The sequence below is a fragment of the Pongo abelii genome, chromosome 4 (genome assembly GCF_028885655.2).
Source record: "Pongo abelii isolate AG06213 chromosome 4, NHGRI_mPonAbe1-v2.0_pri, whole genome shotgun sequence".
Classification (NCBI taxonomy): domain Eukaryota; kingdom Metazoa; phylum Chordata; class Mammalia; order Primates; family Hominidae; genus Pongo; species Pongo abelii.
Window position 1 is genome coordinate 10,501,921 of NC_071989.2, and position 19,307 is coordinate 10,521,227.

Consider the following 19,307-nt stretch of genomic DNA (forward strand, 5'->3'; position numbering starts at 1 on the left):
ATGCTGTCAATAAAGACAAAGGCTGTCTTATAAAAAGGACTACAGAGTGTTGTTTTTAAGAGAGCCAGATTTGTTAACCATTTTCTATAATGCTTTGTGAACTGTTAATCTGCTAAATTATACTGAATGAATATGTACACGTGTTACGAAGTGAGACTATGTTCTTATATACTAAAATTGATCCCACATCAGATACATTTAAAAAAGATGTCTTTGAAAGGTTTTCTTTTTAAAAAGAATTTAGTAGAATTTGTATTTGTTTTCTAGTTTTTTGTTTGTTTTGGTTTTTTGAGATTGGGTCTTGCTCTGTCACTCAGGCTGGAGTGCAGTGGCATGATCACACCTAACTGCAGCCTCACAACCTCCAGGCTCAAGAGATCCTGCTACCTCAGGCTCCTGAGTAGCTGGGACTACAGGCACAAACCACCATGCCTGGCTAACTTTTTAATTTAAGTACAGATAGGGTCTTGCTGTGCTGGCCAGGCTGGTCTTGAACTCTTGGGCTCAAGCAATCTGCCTGCCTCAGCCTCCCAAAGTGCTAGGATTACAGGCATGAGCCACTACACCTGGCCTAGTTTTTTGTTTTTTTTTTTTTTTTTTTTAGCAGGAATAATGTGATTTGGAAACAGAGCAAAACAGACAAGTGGATCTAAATTTCTGGGCTTTTCTGTGATTTTAGGCTCCAGCAGGAGGAAATGGTGCAGAAAATGTTGCTGCTGATCAGCCTGCTAACCCACCAGCTGAGAACGCAGTGGTGGGGGAAAACCCTGATGCCCAGGATGACCAGGCAGAAGAGGAGGAGGAGGACAATGAGGAGGAAGATGACGCTGGTGTGGAAGATGCGGCAGATGCTAATAATGGAGCCCAGGGTAATGGCTGCTTGTGTGTCCTCACTCTTCAGCACTGCAAATCTGTTCTCAACTTGCATTGAGGAAAAGGGCTGGCGTTTTCAAATTTTAATGTTGTGAAGTTCTATTTCTAACTTATTTTTACTTTATTTTGGCAAACTGGCATTTATGGATGTACATATGCATAAATGTGTGTTTTTCTATGAAACAGGGCATGTTTTGTGTTTTAAAATCCTTTCTACACGGGACTTTTTTTTTTTTTTTTTTTTTTTTTTTTTGGGAAACTGAGTCTCACTCTGTCGCCCAGGCTGGAATGCAGTGGCGCTATCTCGGCTCACTGCAAGCTCCGCCTCCTGGGTTCATGCCATTCTCCCGCCTCAGCCTCCCGAGTAGCTGGGACTACAGGTGCTCGCCACCACGCCCGGCTAATATTTCGTATTTTTAGTAGAGGCGGGGTTTCACCGTGTTACCAGTATGGTCTCGATCTCCTGAACTCTTGTGATCTGCGCGTCTCAGCCTCCCAAAGTGCTGGGATTACAGGCGTGAGCCACTGCGCCCGGCCTACACAGGACTTTTTTAATAGGATAGATAGGAAGAAACTATTTTTTAAGTTGGATTAGGTACTACTTTTTTTAAATAAAGGACTTTGATACAGATTTACCTCATTCATTTGCTTCTCTCTTTCCATGTCTCATGAGTCAGTGCAATTTCTAAGATTGAAAAAGAATCTTGAAGTGTATACTGCAGACAAGATGCCATCTAAATATATCAACGTCTCGTTTTCTAGCAGTGTAAACTCTAGAATGTAAAATAAGATCCAAGACAGGAGATGGGTAGATCACTTGAGGTCAGGAGTTTGAGACCAGCTTGGCCAACATGGTGAAACCCCATCTCTACTAAAAATACAAAAATTAGCTGGGCGTGGTGGCGCACGCCTGTAATCCCATCTACTTGGGAGACTGAGATAGGAGAATCACTTGAACCCAGGAGGCAGAAGGCAGAGGTTGCAGGGAGCTGAGATCATGCCACAGCACTCCAGCCTGGGTGACAGAGCAAGATTCCGTCTCAAGAAAAAAAAAAAAAAAAGATCCAAGACAGGGTCTACCAGTCAGCTGTCGGTCACTCACTTCCCCTCCTCCCTCCCACCACAGTTTTCCTGTCAAGCTTTGCACTATCTCTAGTTCTACTTGGCATGCCTGATATTTTCGTGTCTCTTTGTGTCAGACACTCTGTTAGACACTGAGCATATAACTGTGACCAAAACATTAGGCTGCTGCATTCCTGGAGTTTCTGGTTTAGTGAAAAAGCAGGAAATACACGTCATGATAAGTGTTGTGCAGGTTGCTCTGAGGATGCTGTTGGGGAGAGACCTATTTAATTAATTTACTTTTTTTTTGAGACAAGGTTTTGCCCTGTCACTTGGGCGGGAGTACAGTGGCAGGAACACAGCTCACTGTAGCCTTGACCTTTTGGGCTCAAGTGATCCTCCCACCTCAGCTCCCCAAGTAGCTGGGACCACAGATGTATGCCATCACGCCCAGCTAATTTTGTTTTTGTTTTTGTTTCTTGGTAGAGATGGGTTCTCCCTGTTGTCCTGGCTGGTCTTGAACTCCTGGGCTCAAGTGATCCTCCTGCCTCAGCCTCCCAAAGTGCTGAGATTATAGGCATGAGCCATTGTGCCCAGCCTAGACCTATTTTGAATAAGGTTTTCCAGGTAGCTCAGAGTACGTGGTATTTGAGCTGAGACCTCTTAAGGATGAGAAAAAGTGACTTGTGTAATGGTAACAGGGGGCCTTTGCAGGGAGAGGTCAGAGGCTCTGAGAATACAGCCTGCTGCTACCCTTGGGTCTGGCCATTCTTTCTTTCTCTTGATCTAATACAGTAGCTTCTAACTATTCTTTCTCCTTCCATTCTTGCTCCACATAGTTCATATTACTCTGCTGCCTTTAAATCTTTTAGTAGTTTTCCCATTACTAAAGAATAAAATCCAGACTCCACATTCCTCTTGTATGATCTGATTTCTGTCTTTCTACTACCCATATCATTACTCAGAATGTCCTTAGTCCCCTGGCTTCCTTACTTTTCTCAAATCTGCCAGATTCAATAGCTTAGAGCTACTGAATTCCTCTCTTTCACATAACCTTATTTATTCCCTTCCTAGCATTTATCTCAATCCAGGATTACCTTACTTTATATGTATTATTTATTTATATGTATGTTTTTATTCTTATTTGTTCCCTGACAAGCAAATACTCAGTATGGAAATGTGGCTTAGCTTCTCAACAACAGCTTACAAAGTACTAAATTTTACTATTTTTAGTGCATTATTTTTTTTATTATTTATTATTTTTAGTTCAAGTTCCATCAGTAATCTTTAAATTGCAATTATATTTTCAGATGACATGAATTGGAATGCTTTAGAATGGGACCGAGCTGCCGAAGAGCTTACATGGGAAAGAGTAAGACCTTTTTCTGTCAAGTATCCTGGTGTTTTAATCCTAAAATATATTTTAAACTTTGGTGTATTTAGATGTATACACTAATGTTATCATTACAGTTGATGAAAAGTTACTAGAATTTTCATTCCTAGTGAAAGTTAAGTGATATACTGTTTATGGTCAAAATATTGTGATGTTGGTGGCTTTTTTTGTCTTACAAAATCTTGCTCCATTTAGGAAATGTTTTACCTGAAATTGTGGACTTTTGAAAAACAAAATAACAATTTAAATTTAAGTAGTATTTTCATGCTTCAGTTGACAAAATAATACAGTTTTATTATGAAGTAGTCTTAATTAGCTGTATATCTTGAGTAACAAATCCAAGATGGAATTTTTTTAGACTTTATAAATCATGTAATTTTGAATAAAAGGAGACCCAAAATATAAAACTCTCATTCAGAAACAGAATTTTTTTTATTTTCTGAAAATGATAGGAAGTATTGGAAAGTACAGGAAGTGGGTGAGGACTGTGTTTAAAGATATTGAAAGGAAAATGCGGCTTTTCGTAAATTAGAATAGAAAGTTCTGTTGCATCTTAATGCTTATCATTTTTGTTTATTTTAGATGCTAGGACTTGATGGATCACTAGTTTTTCTGGTAAGTAAAACTAATTTTTTTTTTTTTTTTTTGTGACGGAGTCTCACTCTGTCACCGAGGCTGGACTGCAGTGGCGTGATCTTGGCTCACTGCACCCTCCGTCTCCTGGGTTCATGTCATTCTCCTGCCTCAGCTTCCCAGGTAGCTGGGACTACAGGTGCCCGCCACCATGCCTGGCTAATTTTTTGTATTTTTAGTAGAGATGGGGTTTCACCATGTTAGCCAGGATGGTCTCGATCTCCTGACCTCGTGATCCGCCCGCCTCGGCCTCCCCAAGTGCTGGGATTACAGGTGTGAGCCACCACGCCCCGCCAAAACTAATTCTTTTTAATAACAGAATTGGAGTTGTCTTAGTGATTCAGAAACTTCACATTTATAGTATGTAGTAAAGGTCAAGATGCCCTTTGGCTTTTAATTACTTTATATGTTGAAGATGATATGTTTAGTGTGCTGAAAATATTGAAAAAGCATAAAGGTAATATTTAAAAAAAATTATTAAATATTTGATTTTTAGCAAAGAAACCCCAAAGTTAATGGTAGTTAAAAAGAACTTGGTCTTCTTTTAAAGTTTCATCTTGCAGTGTTTATTGCCTGTACTGGTGGAAGCAAAGCAGTTTTGCATATTTTCACAGTGAGACACCCCAGGCTGATGTTAGATTTTCCTGTTTGCTGAACCCCACCTGTCTTTACCTAGGAACTTTGCCATATTAGTAAAGATTGCAACTCTAAGGTGAGGAGCAATTCTTTAAAGAACTTGTTCTAAGAAGAAATGGTGCTGTTTTCAGGTCCTGTAATATGAAGTTATTTGCCATTTGGGATTTTTAAATAGCTTCAGATGACTTTGGCTGCAGGTAGCAGAACCCCTACTGGTTGGAAGATTAATATAACAGGAAGTCCAGAAGAAGAATGGGCTTGAGGTTGCTTGATCCATAGGCCCAACAATGTCATCAGAGACCCAGATATCTCCATCTGTCTCCTTTGCTGTCCTCAGTGTTGGCCTTCTCCTCAGGGTGGCTCCAGATGTTAACCAGAAGAGGATGTTGAATTTAGCAGTGTGTAGGTTTTTAGGAACATATCTGGTATAATTCCACAGTTTAGTGGGAATGTGATATTAATGAGCTTTGAGTCATGGTTTGATCACAGTCAGTATGGAAAGCATTATTTGGCCACATACTGATTTATATTTCTTACCCCGTCAGTTCCTCATAAATGAAGGACAGAAGTCGTTGAGATAGTGGTGTTAACTCAAACTCATTTGAATTATTGGAAAAACCTTTGACAGGAAGAATTCATTATTTTAGTAAAAAGTATTTAATATGTATAGTGTGCCAGCTATTGTGATAGGCACTGGGGAATTCAGTGCCTATGAATTCAATGCCTATGAATGAGACAGGGTCCCTGTTCTCAAAGATGCTCTATAGTGTGGTAGAGAGAAATGAACATGTAAACAAGGAATGTTTTGGAGTCTCAGTGACAAAAAGTGTGCATAGGACACAAGAGGGGCACAAAAGAGGGTTTGATTAGGTCTTTCTTAGTGGAATGGAGTTTGTCAGCAGGAGATTTTCAGCGAAGATAACTTAGAGGTTGAAGTATAAAATATGTTGGGGATAGGGAAAATTTAGGAGCCCTTAAGGCAGAGAGGTTGAAAAGATTGAGCCAACATGGTGAGAAGAAATGTAATAGTCATTTACAAACTAATTACCCTTCTTTCTGGTTGGATTTGTGGAAGATTAGGGGACCTGAACAGAGAAATCCTTTTTTTAGACAAAAGATCTTTGGAAGGATCATTTAACTTGATGGTTGGGGAAGGTTGTGGGCATGAATGAATTGACTTGGGCAGTCTGGTCAGTGTCAGCATGGGGCATAGCTAAAGTGTGTATAACATGGCTGAAGGAATAGGCAGATAGCTGTCACCTTAGAGGTGGGAGGTGACCAGATGGTCAGGTGAGATAGGACAAAGAAAGTCAGGGCACCATAGGGAGTGGAGGGATCAGAGGAGATCAAGCTAGAGTTTTCCAAAGGAGTGGTAGCCAGGCAGTAGTGACCTTGTAGGTGTCAAGAAGGCAGATTGGACGTTGAAAGAAACACTGCAGTTGACATTAACATGATGTTTACAATTAATTTGGCTTTCAAATTTTTCTCCATTTGAAATTTTTCAGTGTCATTTGATTTAAATGAAATCTGGTAGTTATGAAAATCTGTGTAATTTGTGGTAGATTATTTCTAAAAAGGAAATGTTTATAAATGAATTTGTTTTTTCTACATGTAACATTTTTGAGTTTTATTAGGCTTAGTTGTGTGAGCTATCTAATGAAAAATGAAAGTTACATATTATGTCTAGATTGAAATCCCAAAACAATAGAGGGAAAATTTCAATCTTAGCTGTTTTTACTATTTGGCTCTAGCTAAATAAGTGGAATAGTCCAATTAAACATATGTTAAATATGAATTGAATATGCTTTATTGATGCTTTTTTCCTTTAGGAACATGTCTTCTGGGTGGTATCTTTAAATACACTGTTCATTCTTGTTTTTGGTAAGTTGTGTTTGTGCTTTTTTTTTTATATAGTATTATGGTAGGAATTTAGTTTTGTAGGAGCCTTGTTATAGGTTTATTATTATTATTTTTTAACATAGAAATAAATACTAAGCAGTATATGAAAATAGTTTCAGATACAAACCCTGTATAGATAGGCCCCAGACAGACAGATACTTTCCTAAGCAGCAGTGACTGCAGTTACCTACCTGTCTCTCCCTCTGTTGGGCATTTCTGGGTTTTTTTTTTTGTAGAAGCTGGTTTTAGACCGACTTGAAAATATACAGTTTCCCATTTCTGGAATTAGTTTTATGCTGATTGTGTGTGCTCTTCCCTATGGTGGAATATCTTGTTTTCATCTGTCAAAATCCTGACCATTGCCTTCTAGAGATCTTGACTTGGGAGCTGTTACCAGAGCTGAGTGTAGGCTTGTGGGAAGACAGTAAGCCTTCCCCAAATGTGAGCGCCCCTTAGAACCAGATTCCAGCACATGCAAAATCACTTCCAAGCACTTCTGAGAGGGCAGCTGTGAGGATTCTTTGACAGCACACAATGGTCCCTTCCATTGGGAGTAGTTAGAGAAAGAAAGGCAAGGTTGAGGAGACACTGTTGACAGAGGTTTTTTTCCTTTCCAGAAGAGGTAAGGAAAACTAAGTTGAATAAACCAAGGCCTTAGAATTCAGTTTCTATATCTCTTAGGGGTGAGGAGGTAGAGTCTGATAGAATGGGGTTATCGTTAGGTGTCCTATGATTTGTGTCTCAGAGACCTCAGGCAACATATCCCTATATAGGGATAATCTATGAGAAATTCCTTCCTTAGTACATGGGATTTACCCCTCAGCTCTGCTGAAGAGGATGAGTAGAGATTTCCCAAGGCTTCTTCCACCAAATTCCAAGTTATTTGCTCTGCTGGGGACTACACTGTGGCGTGTAAAGCAGACATCTTTAGTAAGAAGCCATGTGGTGTAAGGGGCTTTGAATATTTGGACTGAGGATGAGACCAGAAATTGATTTCTGTATATTATCTGTAAAAGAGGAAGATAAATTTACTTGTATTTTGTTAACAAAGTATTTCGGGTACTTCCATTGATTTCTTAATTTTTAGTAGATACTCACAAAGGTGCAGATTGATTAGGATTCTTTGTTCCCTTTACATGTGGGGGTGTCTGTGTGTTATCATGCATTTATTTTGCATTATGTAAAATAATTCATATATAGACTGAAACTGTTATGATCTTGACTGCATTTTTTTTTTGAGAGAAAAAATGATCTATAGATCTAAGTCTTTACTCTTGCAGAAAAGCTTAATGCTAAATTAATGTTTGGAGAAACAGGTCACATTTAAAACATGAATTATACCAATAAGAACTCTCATTTATAGAAATCAAATCTAAGTAAAGCTTTTTCTAATCCAACCTCCTGAGCTTATACTGCGAAAAGAATTTTCTTAGTAAACTTATGTTTTATTATATAGTTAGAATCTTTTGAAATGAAACAAGTTTTCTTCCATTAGGAACATACTTTTTCTTTTAATCATTGGGATTAAACACCCTCCTGTTTTTTTCTTGCATGTGTTGCTCTGTTGGAAGTTTTCTACAGGCAGTTTTTTGGCTCTTGTGGTCATGCTTTGCAGAAATATAATTTGACAAAGCTGTGGTCTTCCAGTAGCAGGCAGCAATCCTGAGAAATTGTCCTTAATTTCAGGATGCCTTTCCATTAGTTTGTGTGTAATGGGATGGAAATCGATTGTTGCAACTGGTGTTTAAGGTTAATAATTATTTAATACATCTGCTAATAGAGTTAAAACTTGCCCCTCCCAGGGACCTAGTTGAGTCATCTTCAGACTGGGATATGAGAGCAAAATAGGCAAAATTCAACATACAGTTTTTTTCATTACCTTTTAAAATTTCTTCTGCTTTATATCACATGCAATATGTTAGTAAACTAATACATATATATAATTTATAAATAAATTTAAATATATTGGGAATACATGTTCAAAAAGATTCCTACCCATGAAATAGTCAGAAAGGATTAGAGGCCAGATCCCTAGTAGGTTCACTCTGACTTCTGTCTTCATGATTGAGTTTCCCACTCCCCTGGTAATCTACTGTGCTGTCGATTTGTTTCTACCATAAAGAAAAGATAACTATATTTTATTATTAGGAATGAAGTAAAATTTAGCCAGAAAGACTTGAGGAAAAAGAAGACTATAAAAATTATTGCTATAAAGATTTTAAAAAGACTTTCATACTTAGCTATAATGCCATTATCTCACCTTACAAAATTACTAGAATTTAATATTTCCTAATAATCCATCATATTCAAACTCTCTGGGTTGTCCCTTAGATACCATTTTGCAGTTGGTTTCTTTGAATGAAGACCCAAATAAGGTCCACATATTACTTTTAGTTGTTAAGTTATAAGTTATTAGTCTTTTAATCTAGAGTATTCTTCTCTTTGCTTCCCCCAACTCACCCTATTTGGCCATTGATTTGTTGCTGGGATTAGGTTAACTGTTCTTGCAGCATGTCATATTTTACATCTGTCCATCTGTTTCCTGGATGTCCTCTGCCTTAATCCTTTGTCTCCCATATTTCTCTTAAACTGGAAGTCAGATCTAAAGGCCTTATTAGATTCAGGTTGAATACATCTGGGACAAATCCATCACTGGTCACACTGTGCCTATTAATAGTATATGTGAGGAGCTGAGATACATGATGCCGGATTGTCCACTTTTATCACTGGATTCAGCTGATATCAACCTGGGCCTCTAATCTTAGGTTTTGTTTTTCCCTTTACCATTATAAAATAATCTGTTGGGAGTGATATGTTAGTGTCTTACAGTGTTCCATCAACCTTCCACTTAATGATTTTTATTAGCTCTTGATGATCCTTGCCAGAATCATTTCCTGTATTAAGGGTGGCAAAATGGTGATTTTTAAACTGTCATTTTTTACATTTATTGGCTGACTTTTCTGAAAGAAGAAGAAATTCTTATCAATTTGGGACTATTCAGTCAACCCGAACCTGTCTGTCCAGGGCAAGTAGGACAGATGCTCATATTTTTCCCATTAATTTTGGTTTTCAGAATAAGGAATTGGTGCATTAACTATTCCCGTGGGTGTGCTAACTGCTTCCAAAACATCAAAGTATTTTCTTTGATGTTGCTTTTTCTCTTTTTGTGATTATTATTTTGGACTTTTCCTTTTTTGAGCGTCATAAACTCATGGATTTGTGTATGTTCAGTGTTTTTCCATCAGTTTTGGTCATTATTCATTTTGATGCTCATATTCTCCTCTCTTTGGCCTGTTTTCACAATGGTTTCTGTGTTGATTTGGCATGGCCCTATTAGACCTTAATAGCTTCGTTGTTCTCTAGTTACAGAGAATGTCCTAGGCGGTGTATTTTTAGCCTAGTTCTGGAATCTTTCATTTCTCCAAGAAGCCCGAGTTCCTTTTAGTGGGGAATTGTAGTAGGAGTGTTCATTGTTTTGATGTTGAAGTTTTCATTGAATTTTTCCCCCTTTTAGCATTTTGCCCTTACCATATTGGTCATTTCTCCCTTGTTGGTTTGGGATTTGAAGAACACGTGAGTATAATACTTTTACAAAGTTCATTCATTACTCCCAAATGTGATTATTAATCAAATAGTATTCTAAAGAGTTACATCATTTCTTCATTGGCATTATGCAAGGGAATAGTTAGGCAATACCGTGTCATTCTTTTTTAAAAAAAATAACAGTGGCTCAAGAGATAGTGGTCATGTTGCCAACTAATGAAAATGTGCTCTGAAATCCATTCAGCTGGGTGGGCCTGAGGCATACCGTGGGAAAGTTCCCCACAGGCAGATTTTCTGTCCATCTCAAGAACTTGTATGTTCTCTTCTTTCCCTTTCCCCAGGTGCCCCCTGCTGAATTTAGAAAAGTAACAATATATCAGTCAGTTAAAAAAGGGTAGACTATTTTGGAATGACGGGTTGTAGTGTTTTCTAGAGTGCTTTAGTTTTGACATTTTATCAGTATTTTCCAGAGGTAAATAAATTTTGGAAGGATTATTACTTCTCTATTGGGGCCCTAGAACAATTTAGTCTTTTATGGAAGAGCTGACTATCTGGGATCATATGCTCAGTTTGTATATTTGAGATCTGAGAGATCACATTCTGAAGTCTTCTCATATTTAGTACACCTCTGATTCTCACTAGTTGAATGCAAGAACTTGAAAGGTTCAGGTAAGTGTTTTGAAAAATTTTGACTTTCCAAACTTTTGCCACTTGCTATCTGAAACTCAGGAATCAAAAAATACCAACAGGCATTGTTACTTTGAAAATTCTTTCTGTAAGTTGAGAATGGGACAGATTTGCAGAGCAAGGGAAACTTCAACAGTTACTTCTAGTGGTAGGAAATGAGGTGGCTAGGATATTACCCAGCTGGTGGGTGACTTGGGCAGTGTGTTCCTGCTTTCAGTGGTTAGCCTTTAGCAAATCTGCTTTAGAGTGAGAGTAGAGGGCAGGCTGTTGTAATACAGTGCTCTTGTTTTTGTAAAATTTAATTCACTCTACTGTTATTTTGTCTCCTTGGGTTAAGTGTTACTTAATTTTTCTTCATTTTTTAGTAATATATAACGTCAGTGAAAGAATTTGGTTTTCAGAGATGTCATCCAAAGGAGATTTTACAGTTGTTTTCTAGTTATAAATTGTCTCGACAATTGTGTTTTAGTCATTTAGATTGTTTAATATGGGAAAACCGGAGTGTAGGACATGTTGTAAAATTAAATTTTATTTACTTTTTTCTTATTTCCAGGTCCAAGCATCTCATTTTGAAGGCCTAATCACAACCATAGTTGGGTATATACTTTTAGCAATAACACTGATAATTTGTCATGTATCCTTTAATGAACCAACTTGGGTGTTCACTAATATTATTCATACCAAAGAACTCTTCATTAATGGTGAAACTTGTCTATCCTTGTCCTCTTAGTAAAAGTTGTAGGTATTTGCAGTAAGGGTCAGTGTGGACAAAATGTGAAATAAATTAATTCTGTCAAAAAATACTAAATGTTGGCTAAGTAGTTACCTGTTTCATTGTACCTTTAAATACTCAGTTTTTCCTTGACCTGATGCTGTAGGGCTTGGCAACTCTTGTGAAATTTCATAGATCTCGTCGCTTACTGGGAGTCTGCTATATTGTTGTTAAGGTAATTCCTGTTATAACTTAAAATTGGAAATGATTTCTCCTACATTTGGGTGATACTGATGACCTTTATTTTCACTTAAGGTCTCTTTGTTAGTGGTGGTAGAAATTGGAGTATTCCCTCTCATTTGTGGTTGGTGGCTGGATATCTGTTCCTTGGTAAGTTGAGTATTCATTATTGTATAATAGCATAATTTCAAGGCTTCAAAAAAGGAAGTCTTCAGCATGGATTCTTTTTAAAGGGAAGTAAATATTTGATAATTTGCTTATTCTTTTGGCATGTGTATCAGTATAGAATCTTAATGTTAATTTTTCTTGAGTACCTGAGTTTTTGAGGCTTTGTGCAAATTTTTGATGTCAGGATAGTTTGGATGGAATCTTTCTAATAGTGGAGAATTTTATTGCCCATTTTGCTGTCTTCAATTTGTGTAGATAATGCTAAGACATTATATACATAGAGAATAATTTGATAAGGAAACTGTCTTTGTAGTAATAAATTTAACCCTAATCATTTGATTTAACTAATATGCTTAGTCTTGATTATACTCTTTAATTGCTGTTAGTGATAATCAGTTTTTGATTGTTTCAAAAATATTTTATGTGTAGAAAAGCTGCCTTTGGTTCTGAGATAACATTTACCCTCCCATACCTTACTTCTAAAACTTCTCAAGAATGCAGACCTATAACCAAGAAAATGTTTTACATTCATCAAAAATAGTTCTTTAATAGAATCAGTATTAATAAAGCTTTTACCAATTGGTTTATCATTCTTTATATTTGAAGCAGTAGCCAATCTTGTATATGGAAGACATTAAGTGAACTGCAGTTCTAGGAATTGTTCTTTGCATGCATATTGATTATTTATTTCCTAGAAGATGAAAATGTTAACTTGGCAAATGTAGGGGGCACAGATCTCTCTTACCTGTCCTCTTTTGGCTCAGGAAATGTTTGATGCTACTCTGAAAGATCGAGAACTGAGCTTTCAGTCGGCTCCAGGTACTACCATGTTTCTGCATTGGCTAGTGGGAATGGTATATGTCTTCTACTTTGCCTCCTTCATTCTACTACTGAGAGAGGTAAGTCTACAGGGAAATGCTGATGCTGTACATTTATAAAAAGGACTTTTGCTTTCACCACCAGTCATGTCTCAAAGGCTATGATGATTTCCTACCTAAATCATATTCTCTACTATTTTATTCTAAGAGGGAATAACTTATTGGGGACTTTGACTTAATTACTTTAAACTGTTTCAGTTGTTTGTGTCCATAATTGGCAAGTTTTAATATTTCTGTCTGAGTTTGAAAGACGATTCAACTGAGGAAAAAGTTAAGAGTACTCATTTTGTCATACTTCGTATATACTTTAGCCATCCTCTAATACAGACTCTTGGAATTTTGTATGATGTGAGTGTGTCTCAGACTTCAACGAACTGTACTGCTGGAAATAACCAAAAGGATATGGTTTTGCAGGATCAGACATTTAAAATCATTTTGATTTAGGCGCCTTAAGTATAGAATTACAATGAAGGTCCTTTATGATTCCAGTTCACTGGCCTGATGGATTACCTTTATTTATTTATTTATTTATTTACTTTTTGATACTGAGTCTTGCTCTGTTGCCCAGGCTGGAATGTAGTGCCATGATCTTGGAACCTCCACCTCCCGAGTTCAAGCGATTCTCCTGCTTGAACCTCCCAAGTAGCTGGGACTGCAGGCGCCCACCACCATGCCCGGCTAATTTTTATATTTTTAGTAGAGACAGGGTTTCACCATGTTGGCCAGGCTGTTCTTGAACTCCTGACCTCAAATGATCCACCCACCTTGGCCTCCCAAAGTGCTGGGATTACAGGTGTGAGCCATTGTGCCTGGCCTGATACCTTTATTAGTCCTATTTTGGAATCTGGTTCTTAGTGATTTGAAGATGATGAAAGCAGTTGAGTATTTGATTAGTGTACATCTCAAGCTCAGTCATTCCCCAAATACTGAATGGTCACTGTGTGCCGGACACTATACTGCATTCTCGGGTGTCAGCGAGAAACAAAGGCACAATTCCTGTTCTCCTCGATTTTATAACCTGAAAATGAATACAGCATTGAAAATGTCAGCTTACATGGAGACGGGTGATGGAGATGTACAGGGTGTGGAGGACCAGGTTGACAATTCCAGTGGGAACGGAACACAAAAGCACAAAGGCTGAATGCTGCTCTTGGTGTATTTTGTTCTTTGAAAGATTTGAGGAAGAGGAGGAGGGAGGGTTCAGGGACCACAGCATGCTCCTGAATCATACAGTATAATTTCAGTAAATTCTCTTGGTAACTAAAGCTTTCATTCTTTCTTTGAAACAAATGATTGAGAACTAAAGCAAGTACAGAAATGTGTTTCTTAAAAATGTAATTATATGTGAACTCCAGATTACTTCATTAAGTGAATAAAATGCTCTATAATGATTTCTTTCATTTTATCAGTGTGGTGATTTTTGTTGATATAAAATTTTAGTATTTGGAACTTAGGCAGAACCTTAGAAATCACACACTGTAACCCCTTGTTTAGGAGATGGAGAATAGAAGTTTGGGCAGATTAGACGCGTTACAGAGGACAACTCAGTGAGTTTGGACCACATAGAACTAGTACCCAGACTCTTCCTTTACCCTATCACCTACAGCCTCTTGGGTGATGATTTTCATTCACAGGGGGAAGGCATAGGTAGTAAATTGAAGATACTGAGGCTGTAGGGTTTCTTAATTAAGGTAACTCCTGTGTGGAAGTGTAAGACTGAAATCAGACCATCTATTTAGGACATTTATAAATTGCAACATAGCCCTTTTATGATAGTAATGGTTGTATTTATTTTTCATTTCAGAGGTCTAGATTTCTTGACACATTGGACCCAGTGAATGTTTTTTCCGCCCCCCCGCCCCTAGTGAATGATGATGTCAAAGGACATCATCAGACACAGGGTAGTTTTCATAAAGATTCTGGTTTAGGAACTTACTTTCCTAAGAATACCATATACATTTTCTGGGGCCCACTTTAGATGCCAGAATAATTCTAAGTGCTTATCTTTCTGTTAATGTTTTAGCTCATATATAGAATTTGAAGACATTGGTGAATATTCATAGTATTTAAAATGTATTTGCAGGTACTTCGACCTGGTGTCCTATGGTTTCTAAGGAATTTGAATGATCCAGATTTCAATCCAGTACAGGAAATGATCCATTTGCCAATATATAGGCATCTCCGAAGATTTATTTTGTCAGTGGTAAGAAGATGTTTCCATTGTTTTTTTTTGAATAAAGTGTGCTAACCTATAGTTTTGTTTAGGTTTTTTTTTTCCAGTTCTCAAGTGGGCTGATAGAGCATATTGAATAATGTATTTATCTAAGCCTGTGGTATTCAGTTGTCAAGTAGCCATTTTATTGGTTACTTTGTTAAAATAAATATGTAGAAAGATATTTACTAAAAGGAAGATACTTCCTTGTTCCATAGTAGTATAATTCAGGGGTCCCTAGCCCCCATGTTTTGGCTGGGTACTGGTCCGTGTCCCATTAGGAATGGCCGCACAGCAGGAGATGGGCAGCGGGCAAGCAAGCATTACCACCTGAGCTCCACCTCCTGTCAGATCAACCTTGGCATTAGATTCTCATGGGAGTGGGAATCCTATTGGGAACTGCGACTGCAAGGGATCCAGATTGTGTGCTCATTATGAGAATCTAATGCCTGATGATCTGAAGCAGAACAGTTTCATCCTGAAATCCCATTGAAAACTGTTTTCCATGAAACTGGTCCCTGATGCCAAAATGGTTGGGGACCACTGGTATGATTGATTGCTGAATTACGATTGTCTGAATTGCGTTTAATTTGCATTGAAGCAATGGAGACTTATTACTGGCTTGTAAATTAAACTCTTAACAGAAGCATGTCAAAGTTTCCCCACCCAGAAGAAGACTTACATAGTTAAACCTAATTTCTTTCTTTTTTTTTTTTGAGATGGAGTTTTGGTCTGTTACCCACGTTAGAGTGCAGTGGTACGATCTTGGCTCACTGCAACCTTCACCTCCCTGTTTCAAGCAATTCTCGTGCCTCAGCCTCCCAAGAAGCTGGGATTACAGGCGCCCACCACCACGCTCAGCTAATTTTTGTATTTTTAGTAGAGGCGGGGTTTCACTATGTTGGCCAGGTTGGTCTCGAACTCCTGACCTAGTGATTCGCCCACCTCGGCCTCCCAGAGTGCTGGGATTACTTCGCCCAGCTGTAAATCTAAGTTTTTCTAAAATAAAATTCTTAAAGTAACATTATGTCCTTTGAAAGCTTTTGTAGCCATTAACATAGAGTCAAGTCTTAGCTGGTTACAAGTGATTTATTAAGTTGCAGGCATTTTTGCTTCCTCATTTTAAGTTTCTAGCTCATTCCTTAGGTAGCAAGTGGTGATTATCCTTTGTGGCTTCTGTTTTAGCATTTGTGTCCTAGATGGGAGGTCCTTACAGGAAGGGGGCAGGTATAAAATGTTTTCTTAGGAAAACATTTTTATACAAAATGACTCAAAGATAATGTGTAGAGTGGGAACTGCTTGGGCTTTGAGTAGACGCAGGCCTGGACTGCATATTGCTTGAGTGTGCTCAGAAGTCTGCCTGTCTTGCACAGGAGCGATTGACTCTTACAGTGGTGTCATACCCTGTTTCCTTCTGCAGATTGTCTTTGGCTCCATTGTCCTCCTGATGCTTTGGCTTCCTATACGTATAATTAAGAGTGTGCTGCCTAATTTTCTTCCATACAATGTCATGCTCTATAGGTAAGTTTTAAAAATTTAGAATAGCTTTACTAATTTATCTCTGTTAGGGATTTGATGTTCAGATTACATTAAACATTTAAAACATTTCTTATAGATACTGGAAATCATCTGACAATTAAATTTTGCCTTATTCTGCCTTTATTTTTATTATCTTTTAGATTAAATTTAATGTTTAAAAAATTTTCTGGACCTTTTCCACTTTGCATAAATTTTGCCTTATTTTAGATCAGATAAACATTAGTACTTACATTTTCTAAAGGAAGATGTTAATTTTTTCTGCGCATAAAGTATGCATTTGCACAGCATTGAAATGTTTTACCATACCTAATGAGAGTGTATTAGCATCATCTTTATTTTGAAAAGCACATTATAAAGAATAAAGCCAGAGTTGCACATTTAATTATTAAAAGTAGGGTACAAGGCTTGTAGATGGAAAATCTTTTTTGCTTTAAAAACTTAAGTGGGCTAAGGCCAGGCGTGGTGGCTCACGCCTGTAATCCCAGCACTTTGGGAAGCTGAGGCAGGCGGATCACCTGAGAATGGGAGTTTGAGACCAGCCTCACCAACATGGAGAAACTCTGTCTCTACTAAAAATACAAAAAAATTAGCCATGCGTGGTGGCGCATGCCTGTAATCCCAACTACTTGGGAGGCTGAGGCAGGAGAATCGCTTGAACCCAGGAGGCAGAGGTTGCGGTGAGCCGAGATCGTGCCATTGCACTCCCACCTGGGCAACAAGAGTGAAACTGCATCCCCCCCCCAAAAAAAAAGCCATCTGGAAACCTACCACTGCCGGTAATCTCTGCCACTCATCCTATATGCTCTTTCTTTAGGGATTTGTATTATCCCCACAGTCATTATCCCAATTGCAGGCAAATTGGATTATTTTGTCAAGTTTACTTCTAATGAGTCTTTAAAGTATTGTCAATTCTAATTTCTTAAAATCTCTTACTAATCTAACTCGATTTGCCACTTACTTAATTTAGGCCTTCTTCTTGCTCCATTCATCCTCAACACCTCTGCCTCTAGATTTTCTAGAACTTTGATTATTTTACCCCTGTGTTTAAAAGTTGTCAGCACTTCCTCTGTAATCTATGTGATATCTACACCATTTAGAATGAGATGCAAGACTTGGCATAACCTCATGTTGCTTTTTCAATGTCTTGTCTCAGCATTGACTGACTTCAATTCTTTTAATTGTGTTACACTGCCATTGAGGCTCCCCTGATTACTTAGCTGTTTGTCTTTTTCTCTCTGTTTACAATGACTTGCTTGTGCACGTTTGAGTGGCAAGCATTTGATATTCTTTTTAAAATCCAGATTAAGGCTTTTAAATTTTATTTTATTTTTTATGAGAAAGAGTCTTGCTCTGTCACCCAGGCTGTAGTGCAAGTGGTGTGATCATGGCTCACTGTAGCCTCAACCTCCCGGGCTCAAGTGATCTTCCCACTTCAGTGTCCTGGGTAGCTGAGACTACAGGCGCAAGCCACCACACCTGCCTAATTTTTGTATTTTTTGGGGAGACCGGGTTTTACCATGTTGCCTGTGCTGCTCTTGAATTCCTGAGCTCGAGCCATCTGCCTGTCTCAGCCTCCAAAAATGTTAGGATTACAGGCATGAGCCAACTGTGCCTGGCCATCATTCCATCCTTTAAAATTGTCTTCATCATTGTATTTCTTTTTATAGCATTTGTTACATTACTTTACAAATATGTATTGTTTTATCCAAGATGGTAGAAATCATGTCTTATTTAGGTCTTTTTCTCTCTGTCTCTCTTTTTTTAATTTAAAAAAATATTTTGTGGAGACAGGGTCTGACTATATTGCCCAGGCTGGTCTTGAATTCTGGCCTCAAGCAATCCTTCCACTTTGGTCGCCCAAAGTGCTGGGATTATAGGTGTGAGCCACTGCGCCTAGCCTCTTATTTGGATCTTAATGCTTTGCATAGGAACATGATTGTTCAAAAATAAAAGGTTTACTGTACACATAGTAAAATCTCAAATTTGTATTTTATTAAATTAGAATTGGAAAATACTTATATCCTGATTATTTAAAGTGGCAGAAAAAATGCCAGTAAGTAGTTTAAAATGCAGCATCAGTTTATGACTTCTAAAATTGTTACTCTTTTGTGATAAAACTTTATTTTTCTATACTTAGGGTTTTTATAGATTTGGAGGATTTCTTACCTTTTAGTTCATGTATAGTATGTATATGATTCCAGTCATAGAACCAGGAAACACACACAGGTCCAGCTTTATATGTTGTTGGGATAAACCCATTGTGGTGATCAGTTATACCTAGAAGGTTAGCAGAGTTTTTGTGCTATAGCAGCATTTAGTTCATTCATTAAACAAAATCGAGAGTCCATTATGTGCCGGGTACTTTTCAGTGTGCTAGGGACATAACAGTGAAAAAAACAGAATCAAGAAAAAATCCTGCTGTAGTAGAGCTTGCATTTTAATGGTGCAGATAGACATTAAAATAGATGAAATATACAGTGGTGCCAGTGGTCATAAGTGCTATGGGGGAAAATTCAAGTTGGGAAAGGGGATAGAAAGTGGGCAGGATGGGGTTACAATTTAGGAATAGTGACTGGTAAAGACCTGAGGGGGTGACAGTTGAGGAAAGCCCTGAAGGAGTTGAGAGAGTGAGCCACGTGGATCCCTGAAGGCAGAATATTCTTGCAGAAAGTAGGTGCAGTGGCACCCAGGTCTGTTTGAGGATCTGCAGGGAGGCAAGTTTGTCTGCAGTAGAAGGAGGAAGGCAAAGAATTGGCCCTGAAGTCAGAAAGGTCATGGAGAGCCACCTCCTAGAGAGTCTTGTATGACATAAGCACTTTGGCTTTTGCTTGA

The 19,307-nt window shown here is 38.0% G+C and overlaps 1 protein-coding gene across 2 annotated transcripts in view; it reads left to right on the top strand.

The window, feature by feature from the left end:
• The window catches only part of MARCHF6 (membrane associated ring-CH-type finger 6), an 82,980-nt gene that overhangs the window by 36,424 nt on the left and 27,249 nt on the right, over positions 1–19,307 (top strand). For both annotated transcript variants that reach the window (XR_008525137.2, XM_002815428.5), the window contains exons 7-17: positions 680–869; positions 3,246–3,307; positions 3,911–3,943; positions 6,427–6,478; positions 10,011–10,069; positions 11,280–11,360; positions 11,605–11,673; positions 11,754–11,828; positions 12,611–12,745; positions 14,808–14,927; positions 16,357–16,457. Coding sequence is in view for 1 of the 2 variants with exons in the window: in XM_002815428.5 (XP_002815474.1) it covers positions 680–869; positions 3,246–3,307; positions 3,911–3,943; positions 6,427–6,478; positions 10,011–10,069; positions 11,280–11,360; positions 11,605–11,673; positions 11,754–11,828; positions 12,611–12,745; positions 14,808–14,927; positions 16,357–16,457 (977 nt within the window). In the remaining variant the exon portion in view is untranslated. The remainder of the gene's footprint in view (positions 1–679; positions 870–3,245; positions 3,308–3,910; positions 3,944–6,426; positions 6,479–10,010; positions 10,070–11,279; positions 11,361–11,604; positions 11,674–11,753; positions 11,829–12,610; positions 12,746–14,807; positions 14,928–16,356; positions 16,458–19,307) is intronic.